Genomic DNA, 24,901 nt, shown 5'->3' on the forward strand with positions numbered 1-24,901 from the left:
ACGGAGGGTGAGTATAGCAGGTTTTTTTTTTGTTATTATTATTATTTTTAACATTACATTTTATACTAGTGATGCCGCATAGGCAGTGTCAATAGTAAAAAGTTGGGGACACACAGGGTTAATAGCGGTGGTAACGGAGTGCGTTACCCGCGGCATAACGCGGTCCGTTACCGCCAGCATTAACCCTGTGTTAGCGGTGACCGGAGGGGAGTATGCGGGCGACAGGCACTGACTGCGGGGAGTAAGGAGCGGTCATTTTATCCGGACTGTGCCCGTCGCTGATTGGTCGCGGCAGCCATGACAGGCAGCTGGCAAGACCAATCAGCGAATAAATAACCGTGACAGAAGGACAGACAGACGGAAGTGACCCTTAAACAATTATATATATAGATGCTGCATAGACAGCATCAATAGTAAAAAATTGGACACACTTAGACGATTAATGACAGCGTTAAAGGACTGCGTTACACCACGTTATGCCGCGGAGAAACACAGTCCTAAAACGCTATGTGGGAGCTGACTGGAGGGGAGTATGGAGGGGGTAGTGACTGGACGGAAGTAGTGACTGGACGGAAGAAGTGAGGGGCCAATTTGCGGCTGGACTGTGCCTGTATATGAGCACAAATAGTGTAAAATAAGAACACACATACTATACACATGCACACAAGTGTATGTAGATGGACATATATACCCACACATGTACTGTGTAATTTACATATCTAAGACATATACGCAGTGAGATCTCTTTACAGTATATCATATATGTATATTAAACTATGCTATGAAATAGATGAGAAAAAAAAACGCTCAAAGCTTGATCACCATGGTTGTGCAGTTTTTGGTGCTGCTTTCAGCTTGTGACCAAGATGTGACCCCTCCTCATCAGCCTGAACAGAGAGGAGGGAGGGGTTTGGGTGTGCCAGGTGCAGAGTTAGGCTTCTTTCACACTTGCGTAGTGTGACGTCCGTCGCAATGCGTCATTTTGGGGGAAAAAACGGATCCTACAAATGTGCCCGCAGGATGCATTTTTTGCCCATACACTTGTATTGCCGATGGATCGCGACATATGGCCATACGTCGCGTCCTTCGTGCACTGGATGGTGTCATGTTTTGGCGGACCGTCGGCACGAAAAAATGTTCAAGGGAACGTTTTTTTGTACGTCGCGTCCATTTTCTACCGCGCATGCGTGGCCGGAACTCCGCCCCCTCCTCCCCGGACTTTAGAATGGGCAGTGGATGTGTTGAAAAACTGCATCCGCTGCCCACGTCGTGCCAAATTTTCACAACGTGCGTTGGTACGTCGCGCCGACGCTTAGCGACGGACCCGTACCAACGCAAGTGTGAAAGAAGCCTTACAGGTGAGTGCAATGCATCATGGAACTTGTAGTATTAGACCACAGTAACTCAGGAGAAAGGAAGTTGTTGATTAACCCCATGAGAGCTGGATCCAGCACTAAAGATGTGCTGCTACAGCATGATAACAGGTAACTTCTTGAATTTGCTCGGGTTCCCTCTTATTCGACAAGCTAGAGCGCTTGCCGAATAAGCTGCAGAGAAAACCCGGCTTCCTGGATCACGCAGGCCGATCAGCGCCGCAGCTGCATATGTCCCAGCTGTGTGAGTCATGACACATGCATGGAGAGCCCCTCTTCTCCGCACAGCCCCATAATAATTATCATCCCCCTACGCAAAGCCCATCATCATCTCACCTTCTTCTCACAGCCCCTCATCATCTCCCCATCATTTTCATACCCCTCTACACAGCCACTCATTATCATCCCTTTTCCGTACAGCCCCTAACCATTATCATGCCCCCATCATGATCATCCATCCTCCTCACAGCCCCTCAGCATCACCTCTTCTCCACACAGCCCGAAATCATTATCTCACCTTCTCCGCACAGCCCCTCATAATTATCATCCCCCTCCACAGTCTCTCATCCCCACCTCTGCACATCTCATTATCATCCTCCCTTCTCCGCACAGCTCCTCATTATCATCCTCCCTTTCTGCACAGCCCCTCATTATAATCTCCCAGCACAGCCACTCATCATCCCACCTTCTCAGCACAGTCCCTCATCATCATACCTCCTTCTCCGCACAGCCCTTCAACATTATTATCCCCCATCACCCCCTTGTCCGCACAGCCCCTCATTATCACCCCCTTGTCCGCACAGCGCCTCCTCTATCACCCCCTTGTCCGCACAGCCCCTCATCATTATCACCCCCTTGTCCGCACAGCCCCTCATTATCACCCCCTTGTCCGCACAGCCCCTCCTCATCATCACCCCCTTGTCCGCACAGCGCCTCATTATCACCCCCTTGTCCGCACAGCCCCTCCTCATTATCACCCCCTTGTCCGCACAGCCCCTCATTATCACCCTTGTCCGCACAGCCCCTCCTCATTATCACCCCCTTGTCCGCACAGCCCCTCCTCATCATCACCCCCTTGTCCGCACAGCCCCTCCTCATTATCACCCCCTTGTCCGCACAGCCCCTCCTCATTATCACCCCCTTGTCCGCACAGCCCCTCCTCATTATCACCCCCTTGTCCGCACAGCCCCTCCTCATCATCACCCCCTTGTCCGCACAGCCCCTCCTCATTATCACCCCCTTGTCCGCACAGCCCCTCCTCATTATCACCCCCTTGTCCGCACAGCCCCTCCTCATCATCACCCCCTTGTCCGCACAGCCCCTCCTCATCATCACCCCCTTGTCCGCACAGCCCCTCCTCATTATCACCCCCTTGTCCGCACAGCCCCTCCTCATCATCACCCCCTTGTCCTCACAGAGCTACGTGATGTTGAGCTCAGTTCTCGCCACTCCAGCAGCCTCAGCACAAAGCTTCTTCCTGCTCTCAGGTTGGCCCCGGAATGGCGGAGGTCCCGCACCTTGCAGAGACTGTGGCATCATCCCCTCACACGGGGAGCCTAAAGGAATGCCTGTGGGGTGGCGTATACTAGGCGCTACCGTACACTACACACACACGCCTTAAACAGGCCGAACTGATGAGCAGTTTCTTCGACCAATCAATCGCGATGTCTGCAGAGGTTACCCAATGGAAAGTTTGTATACACGTTCCACTTCCTCACTCTGCGCCAATCAGGAGAGTGTGGGGCGGTGGTCTGCGCCAATCAGGAGAGTGTGGGGCGGTGCTTGCGATCCCGGCTGCCGCCGCCGCCACATTTTGAATACCTGGAGGGTGAGGTGACAGCTGTCCTGAGTGTCCTCGCCATGGTGGAGGGTCCGGGCTGCACGCTGAACGGGGAGAAGATCCGGGCTCGGGTGGCTCGGGGGCAGCGTGTGCAGGCCGTGCGGGGCAGTGCGGCAGGCACGGTAACGGCCATGTAGTATGTGTGCGGCTGCGGCGCACGGGGCGGCAGAGGAGCCGGGTGGGACATGTCCGGGCACAGTCTATGGTGCCACAGCCCCCGCACCGTGCTGGGCCGGGTGGGCTCGTATTTGGGGCTGAAGTTGGTTTTTTGTTTCTTTTTCTCTGAAACTTCCAGGTTTAACCACAAGAATCCATTAATGAGCCACAGAACAGCGAGGAGCAGCTACAGCTATAAACCTGGCGCAGACACGGGCATCAGAGTGGGCACTGAGGGGCGGTGTGGACTGTGGGCCACTGAGCTCCCACCATTCCTCGCCCGAGTTTAACCCCTTAATGACCAGGCCAGTTTTTACAATTCTGACCACTGTCACTAATTGCGTTTTTTAACTCTGGAACAGTGGATCCCGGTGATTCTGAGATTGTTTTTTTCGTGACATATTGTACTTCATGTTAGTGGTAAACCTCCTATATAACTTGCGTTTATTTATGAAATAAAAAAATTTGGCTAACATTTTGCAATTTTCAAACTTTTAATATTTTTGCCCTTAAAGGGAATCTGTCACCCCATTTTTCGCCTATAAGCCGGGGCCACCGTCATCAGGGGCTTATCTACAGCATTCTGTAATACTGTAGATAAGCCCCCCAGCGTAACCTGAAAGATGAGAAAAACAGGTTATATTATGCTCACCCAGGGGTGGTCCCGCTGCGGTCCTGACCAGCGCCTCCCATCTTCATACAATGTCGTCCTCTTCTTTGCTTCCTGTCGCGGCGCAGGCGTACTGATTTGCCCTGTTGAGGGCAGAGCAAAGTACTACAGTGCGCAGGCATCGGGCCTCTCTGACCTTACTTTATCATTTTTATCTAAAGGGGTGACAAAGGTTTTTTTATCACTGTGAGGGGGTCTATCACTGAGATGAAAATGAAACAATAGAAAAAATCTATTGTTGGGTACCGGCCAGCAGACCTCGATGGGCGCACTGCGCATGTGCCCTTCATTTTCTTACAGGAAGATGACGTGGAGAGCCCAGGGGACAGAGTAGGAGGATTTGGGTATGGCAGGGGTCTCGGGGGGACCCCATTTTTCTCTCCTGGTATGCTTGATCATATCAGAGAGAAATAAATGGAAAATCAGACTTTTTTTTTTTGTGATCGCCGTTATTCAGTGAATTAACAGTGATCGCAATACTTGGGACTGTAAAAACCAACCCGAATCATGTTCTCCGGGGTCCCAACTACCTCCAGTAGCCATGACTTCTGGAGATTTTCCGACGCTGGGGGGAGATATACACTTATTTCTCAGCATCATTAAAAATCAGCACTGAGGAATAAGGCCCCTTAACTGCTGCTATTAAAAGGCGTATCAACAGTTGTTAAGGAGTTAAAGAATCAGTCAAGATACTCAAATCAATAAACAATAGTCATTGCCCATTTTGATGCCAGGAGCTCACTTTTATATATCACATCGTTATCTGTTTGTTGGCAAAGTTAGATCAGTAACCCAAAGTCATTGCCAGTAACCCAAAGTCATTGTCTGCAGTCAGGGGCGTAGCGACAGTATTCACAGCTGCGACAGAGCTCGGACGCACATCCAGTTGAAGTGTATTGCGGTGCACAGACCAGTTGGGTACGTGTGCGACAATATAGGAGGAGCTGGGTAAAACCGATGAGGAAACAAAAAAACTCCAAAAGGCACAACATTTTCACTCAACAAGTTGCTGAAAAATTTAGTGAGTTATCAAAATGGCTTACACCCGAATTCTGACTAAGACACTTGGAGGAGAAGATATTCAAATCAATAAATAATAATGGTCGCTGTAGTTTATAACCTTTTCACTTAGCGATTTAGGGGTGATCCAGGCATCATTAGGAGGTGGATAAAGCGCTCCTCAGACCTACAGGTGCATCTCATGTCAGGCCCCCGCTAACATGTAACATAGGGTCTGACAGGTAATGGCGCCTCCATATGTCGTACTGCTCGATGGCTGTATTGTCACCCATTGCTATACGATGATGGCAGTGAGGGATCTATGGCCACATTGGAGAGCGGATCACCGGGGGAGGCATCTGTGCCATGTATGGGGCATCCAGGAGACAAGATATTTCAGCTTCTCCGTAATATTAATGCTGTTTTAATAGTGCAGACTTTCTTTGCCTTTTCTACAACGCCTCTGTTTCCTTCACAGTCATTTCCCTTTTTAAATTGTATTTAAAGAGATGTCGACTTCATCTTTTAATTACAGATTTGTGCTCGGCCCTGAAACGAAGTAATTGACCATGGAGTGTACGGGAGCATATGCCAATGGTGGCGGTATAATTACCTGGCCGCAGATGAGCGCTGCCGTCCATTAGTGTCACCGGCAGCTCCTTTGCACTTATTATCCTTTTCTTATTTGCGGTCCGGGGTTTTTTCCTCTGTCTCGTCCAGACGCTGATTGCGATTTAGACTTTTACATGTCACAACGCCGACGTTCAGCCTGTGCCGTTATTCATCGATGTCGTTGTACCCCTCCTGGAGATTTGGGGAACATTTTGTTCTATGGCAGCGAGATGTTGTTTTTAAGAGATTTTGTTACATTAAATTGTTAAAATAAATATTCCGGTGATCTGTTCTCAGATAGAACGGTGTCGGCTAAAAGGGGTCATTTCACTGTGAAAGTGCTCTTGGGGACAATCTAGGGGCTATCAATATGGTGGAGGGGATGATACGACGTGGCTATACATCCTGACTGCGCTGCTTATTAGGGTTCCTGTCATGGCCGCAGGGAGAGCTTAGAGACCTTGTTATCCTACGCGGAAAAAATCTGCATTTCCACCACACTGTATCTTCTAGTATATAGAATATTAACAAGGTGACCCATCTGGTTGGATAAATGGCTGTGGCTGCTGCCATGTTCTTCCCTAAATCACGCCGGCTGAGCGTTCCCATATGTTTCTATCAGTGAACTTTGCAGAAACACAAGCTTTTTTTTTTTTCTCAATTCCTAAAAGACTTAAAGGGTCTAGTGAAATGGCATAAATAAGGCCGTGCGCTTAATGAGCTGTGCGGCTCCTCCGGCTGCTGTGCCTCAGTGGAGGCTGCGCTGGTCCGATTTATGGGGTTCCTGTCTGGTACCAAATCACTTGGAAAGTAACATCCTCTTCAGATCGGTCACAAAAGATTTGTGGCTCTGGGGGGATATTCATTTCTATACAAACACCCGCTATTTATTCAGAAACTGGATCGCTGATTTAAAGGGAATGTACAGCTGGTGAAAGCAAAACCATATATATGTGCACGCTAAAATACTTGCACTAACAAAGGTACCCCAATGTTAAAATATCGAATCCGGCCACAGCAGCGGTACTTCCCGTGGAATTTTTTTCCCTTGGCCTGCTAATGCGAAGATCTGGCTTATCTATGGAAATAAGCAGTCAGCCCCATTCACACACAGCCCCGGCCATGTGCTGCCAATGGAAACGCTCCTGGGTAAAATCCATGCCAGAAGGGGAGTACTTTGAATCTGCACTAATATCTGGGGATCGGGGCACCTCTGTTAAAGGGTCCCCCCCTGATCCAGGTCAGAAAACTGTGGCCTCTAACATTATTTAATGGCAGCTACTGGGTTCTGCACCATGTCTCCATTCACTTGTATGGGAATGTACGGCTGCCGGGTTCTGACCCAAACTCTGCTTATATCTGGCAATCATAAGAGCAGATTTCCATTGATTTCTTGTTGATGACCTATCCTTTGCATAAGGTCATTAGTTGTTTTTTTTAAGTCCACGACATCCCATTTTAATTAATCTTTGAGTAGATATGATTTGTTTTTTTTCAAGCTGGACGTCCCTTTTAAGCCCCTGATCTACCCACTTCTCCATAAGATAGAGCATGCTAGAGATCCGGTCACCCATGTTAATTGAACTATAGGAATAAATGATAGATCTTTATATTTTGAACACACAAGATGTTGTTTTTCAACTGGACCCCCCCCCTTCCCCTCAAAAAACACTGGTACGTAAAATAAAAAAAAAAAAATGGAGGTCCAGATTGTGGATATCTTGGTCTGGTCCACTCTTATTGAATTGCGTTCCATCAAACAGGAAAATATTTATATAAAAAAAAAAGTTCCATAGCCTACAATGTGGGTCCGTGAACATAGAAGATGTGAGCTGGGCCCAGACACAGCTCTATAACAATGTAGTTTATGAAGGCATGAGTCAGCCCTGGGTACCCTAGCTGGTCCTCCACAAAGGGGAACACGTCTATATAGAACTGACAGGTCCTCTAAAGTGTGATGTGGCTTTCTGTCAGGTCTTTATATAGTAAACGTGCAGTAACTCTTCAGAAAAACACTAACCATGCAAACGGGTCAATCGAGAGGGAGGGCACCAGATCAGTGGCAAAAACATACGGTTCCTGCTGCTTCTATACTTGTAACTTTATGGAAGACAGAATCTCAATTGGGAGATCTCACTTGCTCTGCTACAGATTCAATGTTCTGTTTTTAGAAGAGGCACAAAATTAACTGTTTTATTTGGATTTCCAAAATACTATTTTTAATTTTTAAATTTTTTTATTTCTTCACTGTCTTTTTACTGACAGAAATCAGCCACCAATGCGGCCCCTGACGCAAATAGCAGTGTCCTCCAGTCTTTGGTTTCGTGCAACTTTACTGGGGTGGAAACTTTAGGAAAAGAACTCTTTATGTACTTTGGACTGAAGGCCCTACGGTAAGATATTTAATGTTTTCATCTGTTTATAAAGCCTTCTAATGTGATTATGAATTCACGTGCATCCCAACCCTTAGGCTGTGTGCCCACGTTGCGTTTTTTGTTTTTTTTGCCACCGCAGAAACACTTAAAAAACACTTAAAAACCGCATTCCCATGCAATCCTATGGGATTCCACAGTTGCTTTGCCCATGCTGCGGATTTTCCCGCTGCGGAATTGCATAGTGGTAAAATCCGCAGCATGTTCATTATTTCTGCGGAATCGCAAAAGGCAAAAAAAACAATGCTTTTTTTTTTTTTTTTTATAAAATAGCTTTCCTTGTGTGACAGTGCCAAAACATAAAAAAAAATATAAATAGAATATCCGTGTAATCATACTGACCTGAAGAATAAATTTGTTTTAGCAGTTTTACCGCACACAGAATGGTATATATATTAAAAAAAAAAAAAAAAAAAACCTCAAAAACAATTCCTGAATTGCTGGTTTTTGTTCATTCTACCTCCCAAAAATCGGAATAGAAAGTGATAAAAAAAAAACAGCTGACAGCAGCAAAACATAAAAAAAAAAACCCCAATATAAATCCGATATAGCTGTAATCGTACCGACCCGAAGAATAGTCGTCTTATCAATTACACCACACGAGGAGCGGCGTAAAAAATAAATAAACCCTGCTGTTGATTTATTCATTCTGCCTCCCAAAGATCACAGTAAGGCTTAGTTGACATGTATCCTGCGCTCTTCGCTGAGTGCTTACACCAGACTTACCTTGTAAATGTCTGAAATTCGTGAAAAGATTCCCTATATTTAGGCCGATGGATGCTTTCTGGCCTACGATCCATCGATCACATGGAGTGACTGCAGACTAGTATTCTTAGGCCAAACAACCCAATTAAGTGTGTCCCAATACTTTTGTCCATATAGTACATGTTTGAATGTATCTTTCACCTAGCCAGCAATGTGGGGTGCCCCCAAAGTCCTAATGAGTGCCCTTTACTGCCAGATGTCATGTAGCTGTGTGTCCGGTGGACACTTGTCATGTTTGCCTTTGCTGTGCTTTTCCCTCTTCTGAGCAGATATATTCTGTTAGAACAGGGCATGCTGTAGTGGCAGAACATCCAGCTTATTTTTCTCTCTGAGTGATGACCTGTTGAGTTGCTTGGTAAGTGCATAAGTTTCCAGCGGAGGCGGCTAGTAACAAATACATTATCCAGCACCCCGATCACCTCCACTCCATGTAATATATTGCTTCTTGCGGCAGAGCAGCCTTCAGTTCCATCTTTATTTTGTAAAACAAACAAGTCTTCGGGAGGCTCCATGTATCCGAGCGTCTGCACAGTCACCTTGGATAAATATTTAAAGATCGAGAAAACAAGATAATTTAATTGTAAATAATTCAATGTTTTCAGCAAACACAACCATCAATACCCTGTTGTCTTCAGTACGAGTATACAAGGCTGGGCGCAATGCCTTTTTAATGTTGTTGTTTTTTTGTTTTGTTTTTTAAGTGCCTTTTAACTTCCCCTCTGCCGACTTGCTGAACTTCTGGAATCAGAACTGCAATGACCCATACATTCAACTTACATGGAAGTAATAGACTCTGTCGCTTTCTAGAAGAGACCTATATAAAATGTTTTGTAACTTAACCTGCATACCTCATGCCAAGAAAATGACCCGCTAATGAGCTGGCCGGTTTTATCTACTGCTCGTACGCTTTTCCCAAGTCGCTTGCAGCAATAATCACACTTAACCCTCCGTCACATACAATATTCGGACTAACGAGTTCACATACAATGTGCCTGTCAGGCGCCTGCTGGAAAAATACCTATAATATCTAATGTTTGCAATTTCAGTGCTCTAAAAGTGATCAGTGACCTTCATAGGGATGTAATAAAAGAGACTACACATAATCAGTTGCAAAAAAAAACATTTACTTAACATAAAACTAATAACTATGAAATACAAACTTTTCAAAACTCCCGCCAAATAGTCCCCAGTTCGACTCTCTCAAAAAAATGTACAAAGAAAATTTTTGAACACAAACTTAATTTTAAGGTACCTTAAGTACTATTAAAAATATATTCAATCAGAAGTAGATGCTGAGGTTTCCCCAGAAAAGTCACACTTGCAGAGCAAATAGCAAGAATTACACACCATTTTTGCATGTGTCAGGCAAATTGCTTTATGACATTTGAGACATTCATAATTTGAAAGCCTTCTGGTTCCGCTTTCCGTTTGGCAGGTGGTGCATCTCCTTCTTTTGTGAGGTGGTGCAGATGGTGACTTTTCACCATCATCTTCTGGGCGGAACCTTTTGAGCTGAACTTGAAGGCGAGAGGGGATACCGATTGTTTTCACGCTTCTCCTGCGTAGCTCTCCAAGTACTAGTTCATGGGCCAATTTTTTCAGATACAATCGTCTACGGAGTGGTTCAAGCTTGTTTTCAAGATAAATTACTTGTGAATTTATACCACCCAAATTCAACATAGCAAAAAAATATGACCATTGGCCAGCGTTTGATGTTTCTGCTGACGTTGAAAGTGGAGCACATCTGATCTGCTGTATCCACACCCCCTTTGGTGGCATTGTAAAATGTAATTATCTCCGGGTTTTTTTCTGCCCCAGTCCCAGGATCGATGGCAGCATCATCATGAAGTGTTGATAGAAGAAGTACGATTTTTTTGGCATGTGGTACATAGGAAACTAAAGCCTTTCCATTATGGAATGCAAACATACTGCTGTACTGTTGTCTCTCTTTCACACTTACAAACTGTGGCGGCAATTCCCTTTTGTTTTTTCTTACAGTTCCCACATATGACAGCTTCTGAATTTTCAGATAATCAATCAGATCACAACTTGTAAACCAATTGTCAGCTGTAATATGCGACCCGATCCAAATAAGGGTTCAGCCAGTCTTTTTACAACATCAATGGGTTTGTTGCTCACACAGTAAGGACCTTCTGGTTGTTTTCCTGCATAAACTTCCAGGTTGTAAGTGTAGGTCTTACTGGCATCAACAAGGGCATACATTTTTATTCCATATTTGTTTGGCTTTGATGGAATATATTGACGAAAGGCACATCTACCACGAAAACCAGGGAGCATTTCGTCAATAGTGAGATTCTCTCCAGGGTAATAACTTTGTTTACAGTTTACAACAAATCTTTGAAATATATCACGAATTGGAGCAAGTCGATCATGTGTTTTGCGTTCGGTTCGGGTAGTTCTGTCGTCAAACCGAAGGCAACGAATTAGAATCTTGAATCTGTTTATGGACATAAGGCTAAATTTTTCAACTCCATCCCCATCTTTACCCCAAAGTTCCTCCAAACTTTGTCTATTTGCTCTATAAGCTCCTGCAAGGTACAGTAATCCAAAAAAAGCACGCAGTTCTATTTCATCTGTGGGCTTGATGGTTCTGTTGCAGATGTACTTGTCCTTTATAATGTCTATATATTGGTTGGTATATGTGACAATAGAGTCCAGAATGTCATCTGTAAATATACTGTTCCAGCATTCAACTGCAGTTTTTGCATTACGTGCAGTTCCTATTACTGCAGGAAGGTGAGTAATAATGTTTAAAGGTTCCCTACGTTTTTTCTGGAATGGCTTCTTGTTCCATTTAGTATTTTTATCTTTTCCAATATAATATGATCCAACTTCTTCATCCTCACCACTGTCACCATCTTGCTCTGTTTCAGAATCCAGGACACATTCTTCCACCTCATCATGAGAATCAATCTCACTTTCCTCTCCTAAATCCTCATTCAGTGTGAGGTCTCTATCATCTAACAGCATGTTTGTTACTTCCTCAACATCAAGTTGTTTGGATAAATTGTACATTTTCCTCTCCATTTCAGCAGATAATCTGAAGCAAGAGAAGGAATATGTTAGGGAACTACTGTATATGCCTGAGCAGCACACTTTCTTTTATAAAATCTCCCTTATTTCTATGAAATATCCTCACATTTTGTGCTATACATTCATAAAACAAGCTAAATAAACTATTGTGATGAATAAAAACATAAAATACCAACCTTACTGAATGTGACGTATTCACATACAATGAGCCTGAGAGATCTGTGCAGCTATATCCTCTCCCCTGAAGCTCTGAAATCCAACTGTGATATCAGGTTTCACAGACCTTCAAGAAACAGGAGACTACCTGGAGGGAGGGGGTTTCCTCACAATCTGGTGAGGAAGGAGAAATGAAAGTAAAAGAGAAGCGCCTGTCAGATCAGTTGTATGTGACGGAGGGTTAATGTCCTGTTGTTCCATTGTAGAATCCATTTTGGAATGAATGGATCAATGCGCATTAATCCAGCAGAGAAGACGGATAGAAGTGGAGCTCCAGCCGCTCTGGAAGTGCAGCTCACCAAGGACTTGATTTGCTTCTTTGACTCCAGAGTAGATGTCAGGTAAATCTGTGGCTCCGTCGACTATTGTAAAATGCTCTGTAATAAGAGGATATAGAAAGAAATGTTGCTAATCCTCTAATGCCTTATTTTTTGTGTTGGATCAGGTAAGTTTGTGGAGCTTCCAGTGTTGTATATGGTGTAATGATGCATCTGATTGCTGGATACTGATTTAGCAGAGCTGCATTTTTCACTCACGGAGAACAGTCGTCATATTAATATCACTGGTGGTAAATGTCTCCGCGCTGCTGCAGTAAAGCTACGTTTACATTCGCGTTGTGCGGTGCAGCGTCGGCGACACAACGCAAATATAAACGCATGCACAACGCAGCGTTTTGTGATGCATGCGTTCACTTTTGCATGATTTTTGGCGCAGAAAAAACTGCATCATGCAGCGTCCTCTGCGCCCTGACCGTTGCGCCACAGTGACGCATTCGTCACAAAACGCAAGAGCAACGCATGTCCATGCGCCCCCCATGTTAAATATAGGGGCGCATGACACATGCGTCGCCGCGGCTGCCCCCAACGCAATGCTAATGTGAATGTAGCATAATAAACCTGTATAAACAGAAATTACTTGAAGGGAACTTGTCAGCGAGATTTAACCCTATAAACCAATTACGCTGCTGCATGTTACTTTCTAAACTGATTGCAGGTGGTTAGAAAAAGTTCCCTACGCTTTATCAAACACGGCCATTTAATATTGTTGTGCCCGACATGGTAATGCCTTTGACTAGTCCAAGAGTCGCACACCCATTTTTTCCCATTCTACCGAAAATTATGGCCACGGATTAGTTTCATGAACGGTATGGACAGTAACACGAACTTTGGGAATAAGCTGTTTGCTCCTGGCTATGAGTGTCTTTGGCTCACTCTGCATGTACCCCGTAAAGGAACATGAATATTTGTGCTTTAAACGAAGAGTAATCCAGTTCGGATTTGAAAACGTGTTATTTTGCAAAAATAAAAAAAAAACCTTGACGTACCACAAGTCTCAAGATTGCTGCTGGTAATGCATATCATGCTCCCCAGCTCCGTCTCCATCCTGTGGTCATTTAATCTTCATATTTGGCACAGCTGACAAGCTGCACACACGGCAGCGACCTATTACTACGCAGCGCAACTAAAATAAGTGAGTGCAGAACTTCACATTATCCACTATTGTTATTCTACCGTATAGACCTGCGCTGTTTTCCTTACAAATCTTTTTTCTTTCTTCTGATCTGACCTTAGCACCTGTAAAAGGACAACCTTGATAAAATCTAATAATACTATAGTTCATTCATTGTACTAAACGGACTTACTCTGCTTTGATCTATCCTGGATCCAGCAGTAGAGTTATTTTTTTTAACCTCAAAAGATAAATCATGCCTAGGTAAGGCAGCTTTGCAAAGAATAAATACATCCGAGAAGAGAAGAAAAAAAAGCTATTGCCTTAAAAATATCAACATTTTATTTCAATCAATTTAAAAATTAGAATATAACAAATAAATAGCAAAAAGTTTAAAAATGTGAAGACACAATGTGCAAAATGCAGTCAGTCCAGCCCGCGCAATAATAGCGCCAAGGGTTATATAATAAGTTGATGATAACGTAGAAGTATATGAAAAATCAATATGCATAAAAAATATGCGTGGAAAATGTGAAAAACTCCTATATGCCTGGCCAAAAAAGGCCTAAACGATCAAAAACTGCGGTAGTTTAGTGTTATAGTATGCTTAGCCTAAATAGCAAAGAAGGGCTAGTATGATAAGGGTACTGTGCTATACGTAGTGGTTAAATGTCTGAATGGGAGTGCAGCCTAATGTGGCAGTAAGGAAGTAACTTAGCCCAGATAAACAAAAGCAGTCATGAATAACCCACTAGTTGTGGCGAAGGCACATTACCTCTCGGGCATGGACCGATTCCCCGATGCGCGTTTCGCGTGCAGCTTTTTTGGAGGGGTATTGATTTTTCATATACTTATACATTATCATCAACTTATTATATAACCCTTGGCGCGATTACTGCACGGGCTGGACTGACTGCATTTTGCACATTGTGTCTTCACATTTTTAAACTTTTTGCTATTTATTTGTTATATTCTAATTTTTAAATTGATATATATAATCATTTTATCTCCTTGTTATCTCTGATAGAAAATGAGTAGAAATGTTCATTAAGATGCAATTTCTAACATCGCTTTCCAAAATCATGAAGATGAATGGAATAATATTAATTCCCCCCCCCACCCCCACCATTTATTCATTTATTTAAGGAATGCATCAGACTGTAAAGAAAAAGTCCGATCTTTTGAGTCGTTGGATGTCTGCTCCTTCAAGTTCAGTTTCTCTAGAGCAAAGAGTGAGATTAAGATGCAGGGCAGCCGTATGCTCTGTGACGTGCTCCTCGATCAGGCCGTGCTGCCCGGAGTTGGGAACATAATTAAAAATGAAGCACTTTTTGACAGTGGCCTCCATCCAGCCTTTCAGGTAAATTGTGATCATCTCAGCTTCTGGCCTGTGGTTTAATTACATTGTGTTCACAATTATTAGACAAGTGAGGATTTTTACCATATCCTCATTTTCATGCAAATTTTCCAACTCTAAGCTTGTGTAAATGTGAATGCTTATTGGGGGAAGCAGATGAGGTGATGTGCAATTTTGTAATGAGGGAGGGGGTTGCGAAAGGATGTCAACTATTTATTTATTTTTTATCACGGTGCAGAATTAGGCAGCTTCTTTTCCCCTGACAAATGGGACAAAAGAGATGGTCAAAAGTAAAAAAATTAAGTCTTTACAGAGAGATGCAGCACTCTTGTAATTGCTAAATATTGGAGCGTAATCACAGAACCATCAAATGTTTTGTTGCAAATTCTCGACAGCGTCACAATAAATCATGTTGAGAAACTAAGCGCACATTGACTGCCAAAGGTTTGAAAAGAATCGGATGTGAAGCGAACAGGAAACCATTATCCTCCAATGCTGTGCAAGGTGTTCAGTGCTCAGAGACCTGGCCAAGGTAAGGAAGGCTGAAACCAGATGATGAGCCTTTGGCTGTATCAGTAACAGGCATAGAGCTCCACATCGACTCAGAAGGTCAAAATGCCAACAAGGTGGAGGTGTGGTACTGCTATGGGCTGTTATTATTAAAAATGGGCTAATTGGTTGAAAGATAGACTCGAAATCAAATCCCAAACCTACTGACCATTTTTAGAAGACACTTTCTTCAAGTCGTGGTGCATTAAAAAGTCTGCATTTTTCAAGGAAACCATGACTTTAATGCAGGACAATGCTCCATCGCATGCACTGTAAAACTCTAATGCTTGGCTGCGAGTAAAGACCTTAAAGGGAATCTGTCACCTCATTTTTCGCCTATAACCTAAGGCCACCGCCTTCAGGGGCTTATCTACAGCATTCTGTAATGCTGTAGATAAGCCCCTGATGTAACCTGAAAGATAAGAAAAGCAAGTTAGATTATTCTCACCCAGGGGCGGTCCCGATGCGGTCTGGTCCGATGGGCGTCACGGTCCGGCGCCTCCCATCTTCATACGATGACGTCCTTCTTTGCTTCCTGTCGCGGCTCCTGCCCTGCGCAGGTGTACTTTGTTTGCCCTTTTGACTGGACCGCGATGCTCATTGGACCAAATCGGGACCGCCCCTGGGTGAGTATAATATAACTTGTTTTTCTTATCTTTCAGGTTACATCGGGGGGCTTATCTACAGCATTACAGAATTCTGTAGATAAGCCCCTGATGGCGGTGGCCTTGGCTTATAGGCAAAAAATGAGGTGACAGATTCCCTTTAAAAATGAAATAATGACATGGACCGTTCCTCACCTTTCCTGAACCCCACTGAGAACTTGTGGGCCCTTGTTAAAACTGGAGATCTACTGTGACGAAAAACAGTCACCTATCCGACTAGTGTCTGGGGGTTGTGGTTGGTGCTGCCCAACACATTGTCAACGCATTAAGAACTGACAGACGCCATGGATAGAAAGCTTGTAGCTGTTATTGAAAAGAGGAGTGCCTATAATGGTCAATGTATACAGTATATATTTTTTAAATGTACACTGACGAACAAAAGGGTAGCAATGTTTTGAACTTTTTGACTTTCAGGCTCTATATCTCATTATCCACTTCTGCTTTGAATGTAAGACTACCATCATTTTATAGACAGTCATCTTGGCTATTTCATACATAAATTTGACTTGCAACTATTTAGCATATGATTAGTTATGCAGATTCTTGTCATGTCACTGTATTGTTACTGGTTTGCTCTCGGTGGGTAAAAAATGTTTTACTTCCTGTATACTACAAAATACAGTCGGTTGTCACATTCCCTAATAGCTCAGTGCGTTATTAGATTGCTTCCCAAGCAAACGGAATCAAGGAGTAGCCAGGAAGATTTCCCAAGAAAACTGAGACTGCATCATCCAGATCTTCGATAGTGGTCTCTTGTCCAAGAAGATTGCCAAACTGAATCAAGTGAGTGCCATGATAGTGGGAAGAATACAAAATGAAAGTCGTCCATCCATTCAAAAGCTAAGAGGTGGATGTCCATGCAAAATATTGGAGTCAACAAGTCTGCTCATCACAAGGTCAATGAGCTCTGATGTGTCAAACATGACAATTTAGGTGACTTGTATGCTTCGTAATAGTGAGATCACTGATGTCCCTGATAACACCGTGCAACGTGTTTGAAGAAACTGTCAAGTTTGGTGGAGGAAGCCTGGTGATATGAGGTTGTATCACAGCAAAATGTGTTGGATAGTTGACCAGGATCGGTGGTGGTCTCAATGCTGAGCTATATGTGAGTATCCTACAAGACAAATTACTCCATACATTCAAGTACTATGGGTATGAAAAGTACAACATAGTGTTCTAGCAGGACAATGACCCAAAGCATACGTCGAGATTGGCAAATAAATGGTTCAACAACAATGAAGCCTAGATGCCGGATTGGCCCCCAGAACTCAACCCAATCGAACACTTGTAGGTAGAGTTGAAGAAAAAACTGTATACATACCCAAGTGAGTCGACCAGTATGCCCCCACTTTGGGAACATGTAATTGATACCTGGCATCAAATCTCGGTCAAGACATGTGGTCACATCTGTACTTAACCCCTTAAGCCCCGAGGGTGGTTTGCACGTTAATGACCGGGCCAATTTTTACAATTCTGACCACTGTCCCTTTATGAGGTTATAACTCTGGAACGCTTCAACGGATCTTGGCGATTCTGACATTGTTTTCTCGTGACATATTGTACTTCATTTTAGTAGTAACATTTATTCGATATAACTTGCGTTTATTTGTGAAAAAAACGGAAATTTGGCGAAAATTTTGAAAATTTCGCAATTTTCCAACTTTAAATTTTTATGCCCTTAAATCACAGAGATATGTCACGCAAAATACTTAATAAGTAACATTTCCCACATGTCTACTTTACATCAGCACAATTTTGGAACCAAAATTTTTTTTTGTTAGGGAGTTATAAGGGTTCAAAGTTGACCAGCAATTTCTCATTTTTACAACACCATTTTTTTTTAGGGACCACATCTCATTTGATGTCATTTTGAGGGGTCTATATGATAGAAAATACCCAAGTGTGACACCATTCTAAAAACTGCACCCCTCAAGGTGCTCAAAACCACATTCAAGAAGTTTATTAACCCTTCAGGGGTTTCACAGGAATTTTTGGAATGTTTAAATAAAAATGAATATTTAACTTTTTTTCACACAAAATTTATTTCAGCTCCAATTTGTTTTATTTTACCAAGGGTAACAGGATAAAATGGATGCCAAACATTGTTGTACAATCTGTACTGAGTACGCTGATACCCCATATGTGGGGGTAAACCACTGTTTGGGCGCATGGCAGAGCTCGGAAGGGAAGGAGCGCCATTTGACTTTTAAATGCAAAATTGACAGGAATTGAGATGGGACACCATGTTGCGTTTGGAGAGCCACTGATGTGCCTAAACATTGAAACCCCCCACAAGTGACACCATTTTGGAAAGTAGACACCCTAAGGAACTTATCTAGATGTGTGGTGACCACTTTGACCCACCAATTGCTTCACAGAAGTTTATAATGCAGAGCCGTAAAAATAAAAAATCATATTTTTTCACAAAAATGATCTTTTCGCCCCCAATTTTTTATTTTCCCAAGAGTAAGAGAAGAAATTGAACCTCAAAAATTGTTGGCCAATTTGTCCTGAGTACGCTGATACCCCGTATATGGGTGTAAACCATTGTTTGGGCGTATGGCAGAGCTCGGAAGGGAAGGAGCGCCATTTTACTTTTCAATGCAAAATTGACTGGAATTGAGATGGGATGCCATGTTGCGTTTGGAGAGCCCCTGATGTGCCTAAACATTGAAATCCCCACAAGTGACACCATTTTGGAAAGTAGACCCCTTAAGGAACTTATCTAGAGGTGTGGTGAGCACTTTGACCCAACAAGTGCTTCACAGAAGTTTATAATGCAGAGCCGTAAAAATAAAAAATCATATTTTTTCACAAAAATAATCTTTTCGCCACCAATTTTTTATTTTCCCAAGGGTAAGAGAAGAAATTAGACCACAAAAGTTGTTGTGCAATTTGTCCTGAGTGCGACGATACCCCATATGTGGGGGTAAACCACTGTTTGGGCGCATGGCAGAGCTCGGAAGGAAAGGAGCGCCATTTGACTTTTCAATGCAAAATTGACTGGAATTGAGATGGGACGCCATGTTGCGTTTGGAGAGCCCCTGATGTGCCTAAACATTGGAACCCCTCACAAGTGACACCATTTTGAAAAGTAGACCCCTTAAGGAACTTATCTAGATGTGTGGTGAGCACTTTGACCCAACAAGTGCTTCACAGAAGTTTATAATGCAGAGCCGTAAAAATAAAAAATCTTATTTTTTCACAAAAATGATCTTTTCGCCCCCAATTTTTTATTTTCCCAAGGGTAAGAGAAGAAATTAGACCACAAAAGTTGTTGTGCAATTTGTCCTGAGTGCGACGATACCCCATATGTGGGGGTAAACCACTTTTTGGGTGCATAGCAGAGCTCGGAAGGGAAGGAGCGCCATTTGACTTTTCAATGCAAAATTGACTGGAATTAAGATGGGACGCCATGTTGGTTTGGAGAGCCCCTGATGTGCCTAAACATTAAAAACCCCCACAAGTGACACCATTTTGGAAACTAGACCCTCTAAGGAACTTATCTAGATGTGTTTTGAGAGCTTTGAACCCCCAAGTGTTTCACTACAGTTTATAACGCAGAGCCGTTAAAATAAATTTATTTTTTTTTCGCAAAAATTTTTTAGCCCCCAGTTTTGTATTTTCACAAGGGTAACATAATAAATTGGACCCCAAAAGTTGTTGTCCAATTTGTCCTGAGTACGCTGATACCCCATATGTGGGGGGGAACCACTGTTTGGGCGCATGGCAGAGCTCGGAAGGGAAGGAGCGCCATTTGGAATGCAGACTTAGATGGATTGGTCTGCAGGAGTCACGTTGCATTTGCAGAGCCCCTGATGTACCCAAACAGTACAAACCCCCCACAAGTGACCCCATATTAGAAACTAGACCTCCCATGGAACTTATCTAGATGTGTTGTGAGAACTTTGAACCCCTAAGTGTTTCACTACAGTTTATAACGCAGACCCGTGAAAATAAAAATTCTTTTTTTTTTCACAAAAATGATTTTTTAGCCCCCAGCTTTGTATTTTTACAAGGGTAACAGAATAAATTGGACCCCAAAAGTTGTTGTTCAATTTGTCCTGAGTACGCTGATACCCCATATGTGGGGGGGAACCACTGTTTGGGCTCATGGCAGAGCTCGGAAGGGAAGGAGCGCCATTTGGAATGCAGACTTAGATGGATTGGTCTGCAGGCGTCACGTTGCATTTGCAGAGCCCCTGATGTACCCAAACAGTAGAAACCACCCACAAGTGACCCCATATTGGAAACTAGACCTCCCATGGAACTTATCTAGATGTGTTGTGAAAACTTTGAACCCCCAAGTGTTTCACTACAGTTTACAACGCAGAGCCGTGAAAATAAAAATCCTTTTTTTTCCCACAAAAATGATTTTTAGCCCCCCAAATTTTTATTTTCCCAAGGATAACAAGAGAACTTGGACCCAAAAAGTTGTTGTCCAATTTGTCTCGAGTACGCTGATACCCCATATGTTGGGGTAAACCCCTGTTTGGGCGCACGGGAGAGCTCGGAAGTGAAGGAGCACTGTTTTACTTTTTCAATGCAGAATTGGCTGGAATTGAGATCGGACGCCATGTCGCGTTTGGAGAGCCCCTGATGTGTCTAAACAGTGGAAACCCCCCAATTATAAATGAAACCCTAATCCAAACGCACCACTAACCCTAATCCCAACTGTAACCCTAACCACACACCTAACCCAGACACACCCCTAATTCTAATCCCAACCCTAATCCCAACCGTAAATGTAATCCAAACCCTAGCCCCAACCCTAGCCCTAACCCTAACCCTAACCGGAAAATGGAAATAAATACATTTTTTTTAATTTTATTATTTTTCCCTAAGGCTAGGTTCACATTGCGTTAGGGAAATCCGTTTAGCACTAGCGGATTGCGCTAACACAATGTCTTTTTAGGTGTCGTGTTTAGTGGTCGCGTTAACGTCCCCGCTCTGGAAGATCGGGGATCGGACCTCGGGCGCGCCGCGGACGCTGCAAGCAGCGTCTGAGGCGCGCCACAAAAGAATGGCACCTTGCTAGCGCGAGCCGAAAATGGCACGCTCTAGCGATGCGCTACACCTGAAAATCACATTGCTGTCAATGGTTGTGCTAACGGACCCGTTGCACGGCGTTAATTGTGACATTTTCGCCGTGCAACGCTGTCCGTTAGCGTTAACCCATTAACGCAATGTGAACCTAGCCTAACTAAGGGGGTGATGAAGGGGGGTTTGATTTACTTTTATAGCGAGTTTTTTAGCGGATTTTTATGATTGGCAGCCGTCACACACTAAAAGACGCTTTTTATAGCAAAAAAGTTTTTGCGTCTCCACATTTTGAGACCTATAATTTTTCCATATTTTGGTCCACAGAGTCATGTGAGGTCTTGTTTTTTGCGGGACGAGTTGACGTTTTTATCGGTTACATTTTCGGACACGTGACAGTTTTTGATCGCTTTTTATTCCGATTTTTTGTGAGGCAGAATGACCAAAAACCAGCTATTCATGAATTTCTTTTGGGGGAGGCGTTTATACCGTTCCGCGTTTGGTAAAATTGATGAAGCAGTTTTATTCTTCGGGTCAGTACGATTACAGCGACACCTCATTTATATCATTTTTTTTATGTTTTGGCGCTTTTATACGATAAAAGCTATTTTATAGAAAAAATAATTATTTTGGCATCGCTTTATTCAGAGGACTATAACTTTTTTATTTTTTTGGTTATGATGCTATATGGCGGCTCGTTTTTTGCGGGACAAGATGACGTTTTCAGAGGTAACATGGTTATTTATATCCGTCTTTTTGATCGCGTGTTATTCCACTCTTTGTTCAGCGTTATGATAATAAAGCGTTGTTTTTTGGCTCGTTTTTTTTTTTTTTTTCTTACGGTGTTCACTGAAGGGGTTAACTAGTGGGCCAGTTTTATAGGTCGGGTCGTTACGGACGCGGCGATACTAAATATGTGTACTTTTATTGTTTTTTTGTTTTTTTTTTATGTAAAGAAATGTATTTATGGGAATAATATTTTTTTTTTTCTGCTTTATTTAGGAATTTTTTTTTTATTTTTTTTTTTACAAGTGTGGAAATTTTTTTTTTTACTTTTTCACTGTCCCAGGGGGGGACATCACAGATCACCGATCTGACAGTGTGCACAGCACTCTGTTAGATCGGTGATCTAACATACAGCCGGGCAGGATTAGAGCTGCAGCTGCAGCCTGATCCTGACCCGGAAGTGCTCCCTGCAGGACCCGGATGCAGCCCGGCGGCCATTTTGGATCCGGGGACTGCAGGGAGAAGATGCTCGGTACACGGTGAGCACATCACCGTGTACCGATCGTCTCAGGGAAGCCCGCAGGGAGCCCCCTCCCTGCGCGATGCTTCCCTGCACCGCCGGCACACCGCGATCATCTTTGATCGCGGTGTGCCGGGGGTTAATGTGCCGGGAGCGGTCCGTGACCGCTCCTGGCACATAGTGCCGGATGTCAGCTGCGATAGGCAGCTGACACCCGGCCGCGATCGGCCGCGCTCCCCCCGTGAGCGCGGCCGATCGCATATGACGTACTATCCCGTCCATGGGAATTAAGTCCCAGGTCACCTGGACGGGATAGTACGTCATATGGGATTAAGGGGTTAATATCCCCTATCCTGGTATAGATGGTCCCCTCATCCCCATCCTGGTATGCATGGCCCTCTCATCCCTATCCTGGTATATATGGTACCCTTATCCTCATCATGGTATGAGCGGCCCCCTCATCCCCTCCCATCCTGGTATGCGCGGCCCCCTCATCCCCCCCCCCCATCCTGGTATGCATGGCCCCCTCATCCCCCATCTTCGTAGGCATGTCTCCCTCATCCCTAGCGTGGTAGGCATGACCCAGTCTTCCTATCCTGGTATCCAGGGCCCCCATCTCTGTCCTGTTATGCATGGCCCATGCTTATCCTGGTATGATTGGCCCCCCTCCCAATCCTGGTTTGCATGGCAATATCCTTATCTTGGTAGGCATGTTCCCCCTCATCTCCCCTTTTCCTCGTAGTTTGTAAGCTTGCGAGCAGGGCCCTCATTCCTCTTGGTATCTATTTTGAACTGTGATTTCTGTTATGCTGTAATGTCTATCTGTACAAGTCCCCTCTATAATTTGTAAAGCGCTGCGGAATATGTTGGCGCTATATAAATAAAATTATTATTTATTATTATCCCTATCCTGGTAGGCATGGTCCCCCTCATCTCTATCCTTGTATGCAGGGCCCCCATCCTCCTGGTATGCATGGCCCCCCTCATCTCCATCCTGGTATGCATGACCCCCCATCAGAGAAACATTAAAAAACTCCACTATACTTACTTTCCCTGAGCGCCCTCGCAGCGTCTTGTTCCGATGCCAGCAGCTGCTTTATGCTTGTGAGCAGCGAATGGCAGTGGCTTCATGCGCTGCTTACAAGCTGAGGACAGCTGCTGCAATACTCACTGCTCTCTGTGCCAGGACTATGTACGTGGAGAGCAGTGAGTATTCATTGCTCTTTAATAGTGATCAGTGTCAGCCGCAGCTGCTGGCTTCCTGTAGCTGCCGGGCCTTCATGTGTGCTGCTACTACAGGGAATGAATATCCACTGCATTCTACGCCTATGGGAGTGGAGAGCAGTGAATATTCATTGCCTTAAGTAGCGGGCACACGCGAATGCCCGGTAGATGCAGGAAGCCTGCGGCTAACAGCGTGTCCACTATTAAAGAGAAATGAATATTCACTGTCCTCCATGCCCATGGGCGTGGAATGCAGTGAATATTCTTTCCTCTTTACCAGCGGGCACAGGAGTTAGCCACAGCCTCCGGCTCCTGTGACCCGCTGCTCCACCGCTGCCCACTTCCCCAACTCGCCACCACAGCCAGAGTAGGTACATCTGGATTATAAGATGCACCCCCATTTTCCTCCACATTTTTGGAGGGAAAAAGTGTTATAGTCCAAAAAATACGGTAACTTTTAAAATTAAAATATGGATCACTATACCTCGCTATGACATGTACAGACATAATGATAAAGGGAAGCGGTGCTCAATTAAAAAATGGTTGGACCTTATCATTAAATGTTTTTGATCAGCAAAAACATCATGCAAGAGGGAGACAAGGGAAATGGGTAAAACTGCATTGCCTGTCATGCCCAATTCAATATCTCCTGTCTTGACAAGGACAGTGCTCGTGTGACCTATCCCTCTAAAAATGTCCTTGTACAAACCCTCCCTGCGAACATTAAAATTCCACATCCTGAATATCACTGAATGAATTAAATATTCCAATTACAAATCTTTATTCATTATGTAGTGGAATGTGTTGCTAACAATAAAGAAAGTACACATGGCACTCAAGGTCCTCGTTGGTGGTGCATAAGTCAGGTTTCCAGCCTGTCAATTAGTACGGTAATTACAAAAAACTTGGCACTCATGGTTTTGAACAAAAACTTGAACATTACTTTTATTGTGCATCCAGTTCCAAGATTTTAAACGTTTTCGGTCTATTCACAAGACCTTCATAAGAATCCTCTTTATCAAAACTGAAATATATACAAAATCACAAACCGATTTAAGAGATAATCTGAATGATGCCCAGTCAGAGGTAACATAAATCACAATGAATTCTATCTGTAACCAAATTCCGTCAAACAGAAGGCTAAAGGTGACAACAGTGGCGGCCGAGATTGAATCCAAGCTAGTGCTCCGTGAGCCGTGGAGGTTCCAATTAGAAAGATCTATAGGCTGTGAGCGTGAATAAGGAAGGAAT

General features: G+C 43.8%; 1 protein-coding gene across 1 annotated transcript in view; it reads left to right on the forward strand.

The window, feature by feature from the left end:
- Positions 1 to 3,165: 3,165 nt before the first annotated feature.
- Positions 3,166 to 24,901, forward strand: part of NEIL3 (nei like DNA glycosylase 3) — a 60,970-nt gene continuing 39,234 nt past the window's right edge. Inside the window, exons 1-4 of the mRNA XM_069744266.1 lie at positions 3,166 to 3,335; positions 7,916 to 8,043; positions 12,324 to 12,458; positions 14,713 to 14,926. Of these exons, the coding sequence (XP_069600367.1) occupies positions 3,234 to 3,335; positions 7,916 to 8,043; positions 12,324 to 12,458; positions 14,713 to 14,926 (579 nt within the window). The 5' untranslated portion in view covers positions 3,166 to 3,233. The remainder of the gene's footprint in view (positions 3,336 to 7,915; positions 8,044 to 12,323; positions 12,459 to 14,712; positions 14,927 to 24,901) is intronic.

The sequence above is a fragment of the Ranitomeya imitator genome, chromosome 1 (genome assembly GCF_032444005.1).
Source record: "Ranitomeya imitator isolate aRanImi1 chromosome 1, aRanImi1.pri, whole genome shotgun sequence".
NCBI classification, from domain to species: domain Eukaryota; kingdom Metazoa; phylum Chordata; class Amphibia; order Anura; family Dendrobatidae; genus Ranitomeya; species Ranitomeya imitator.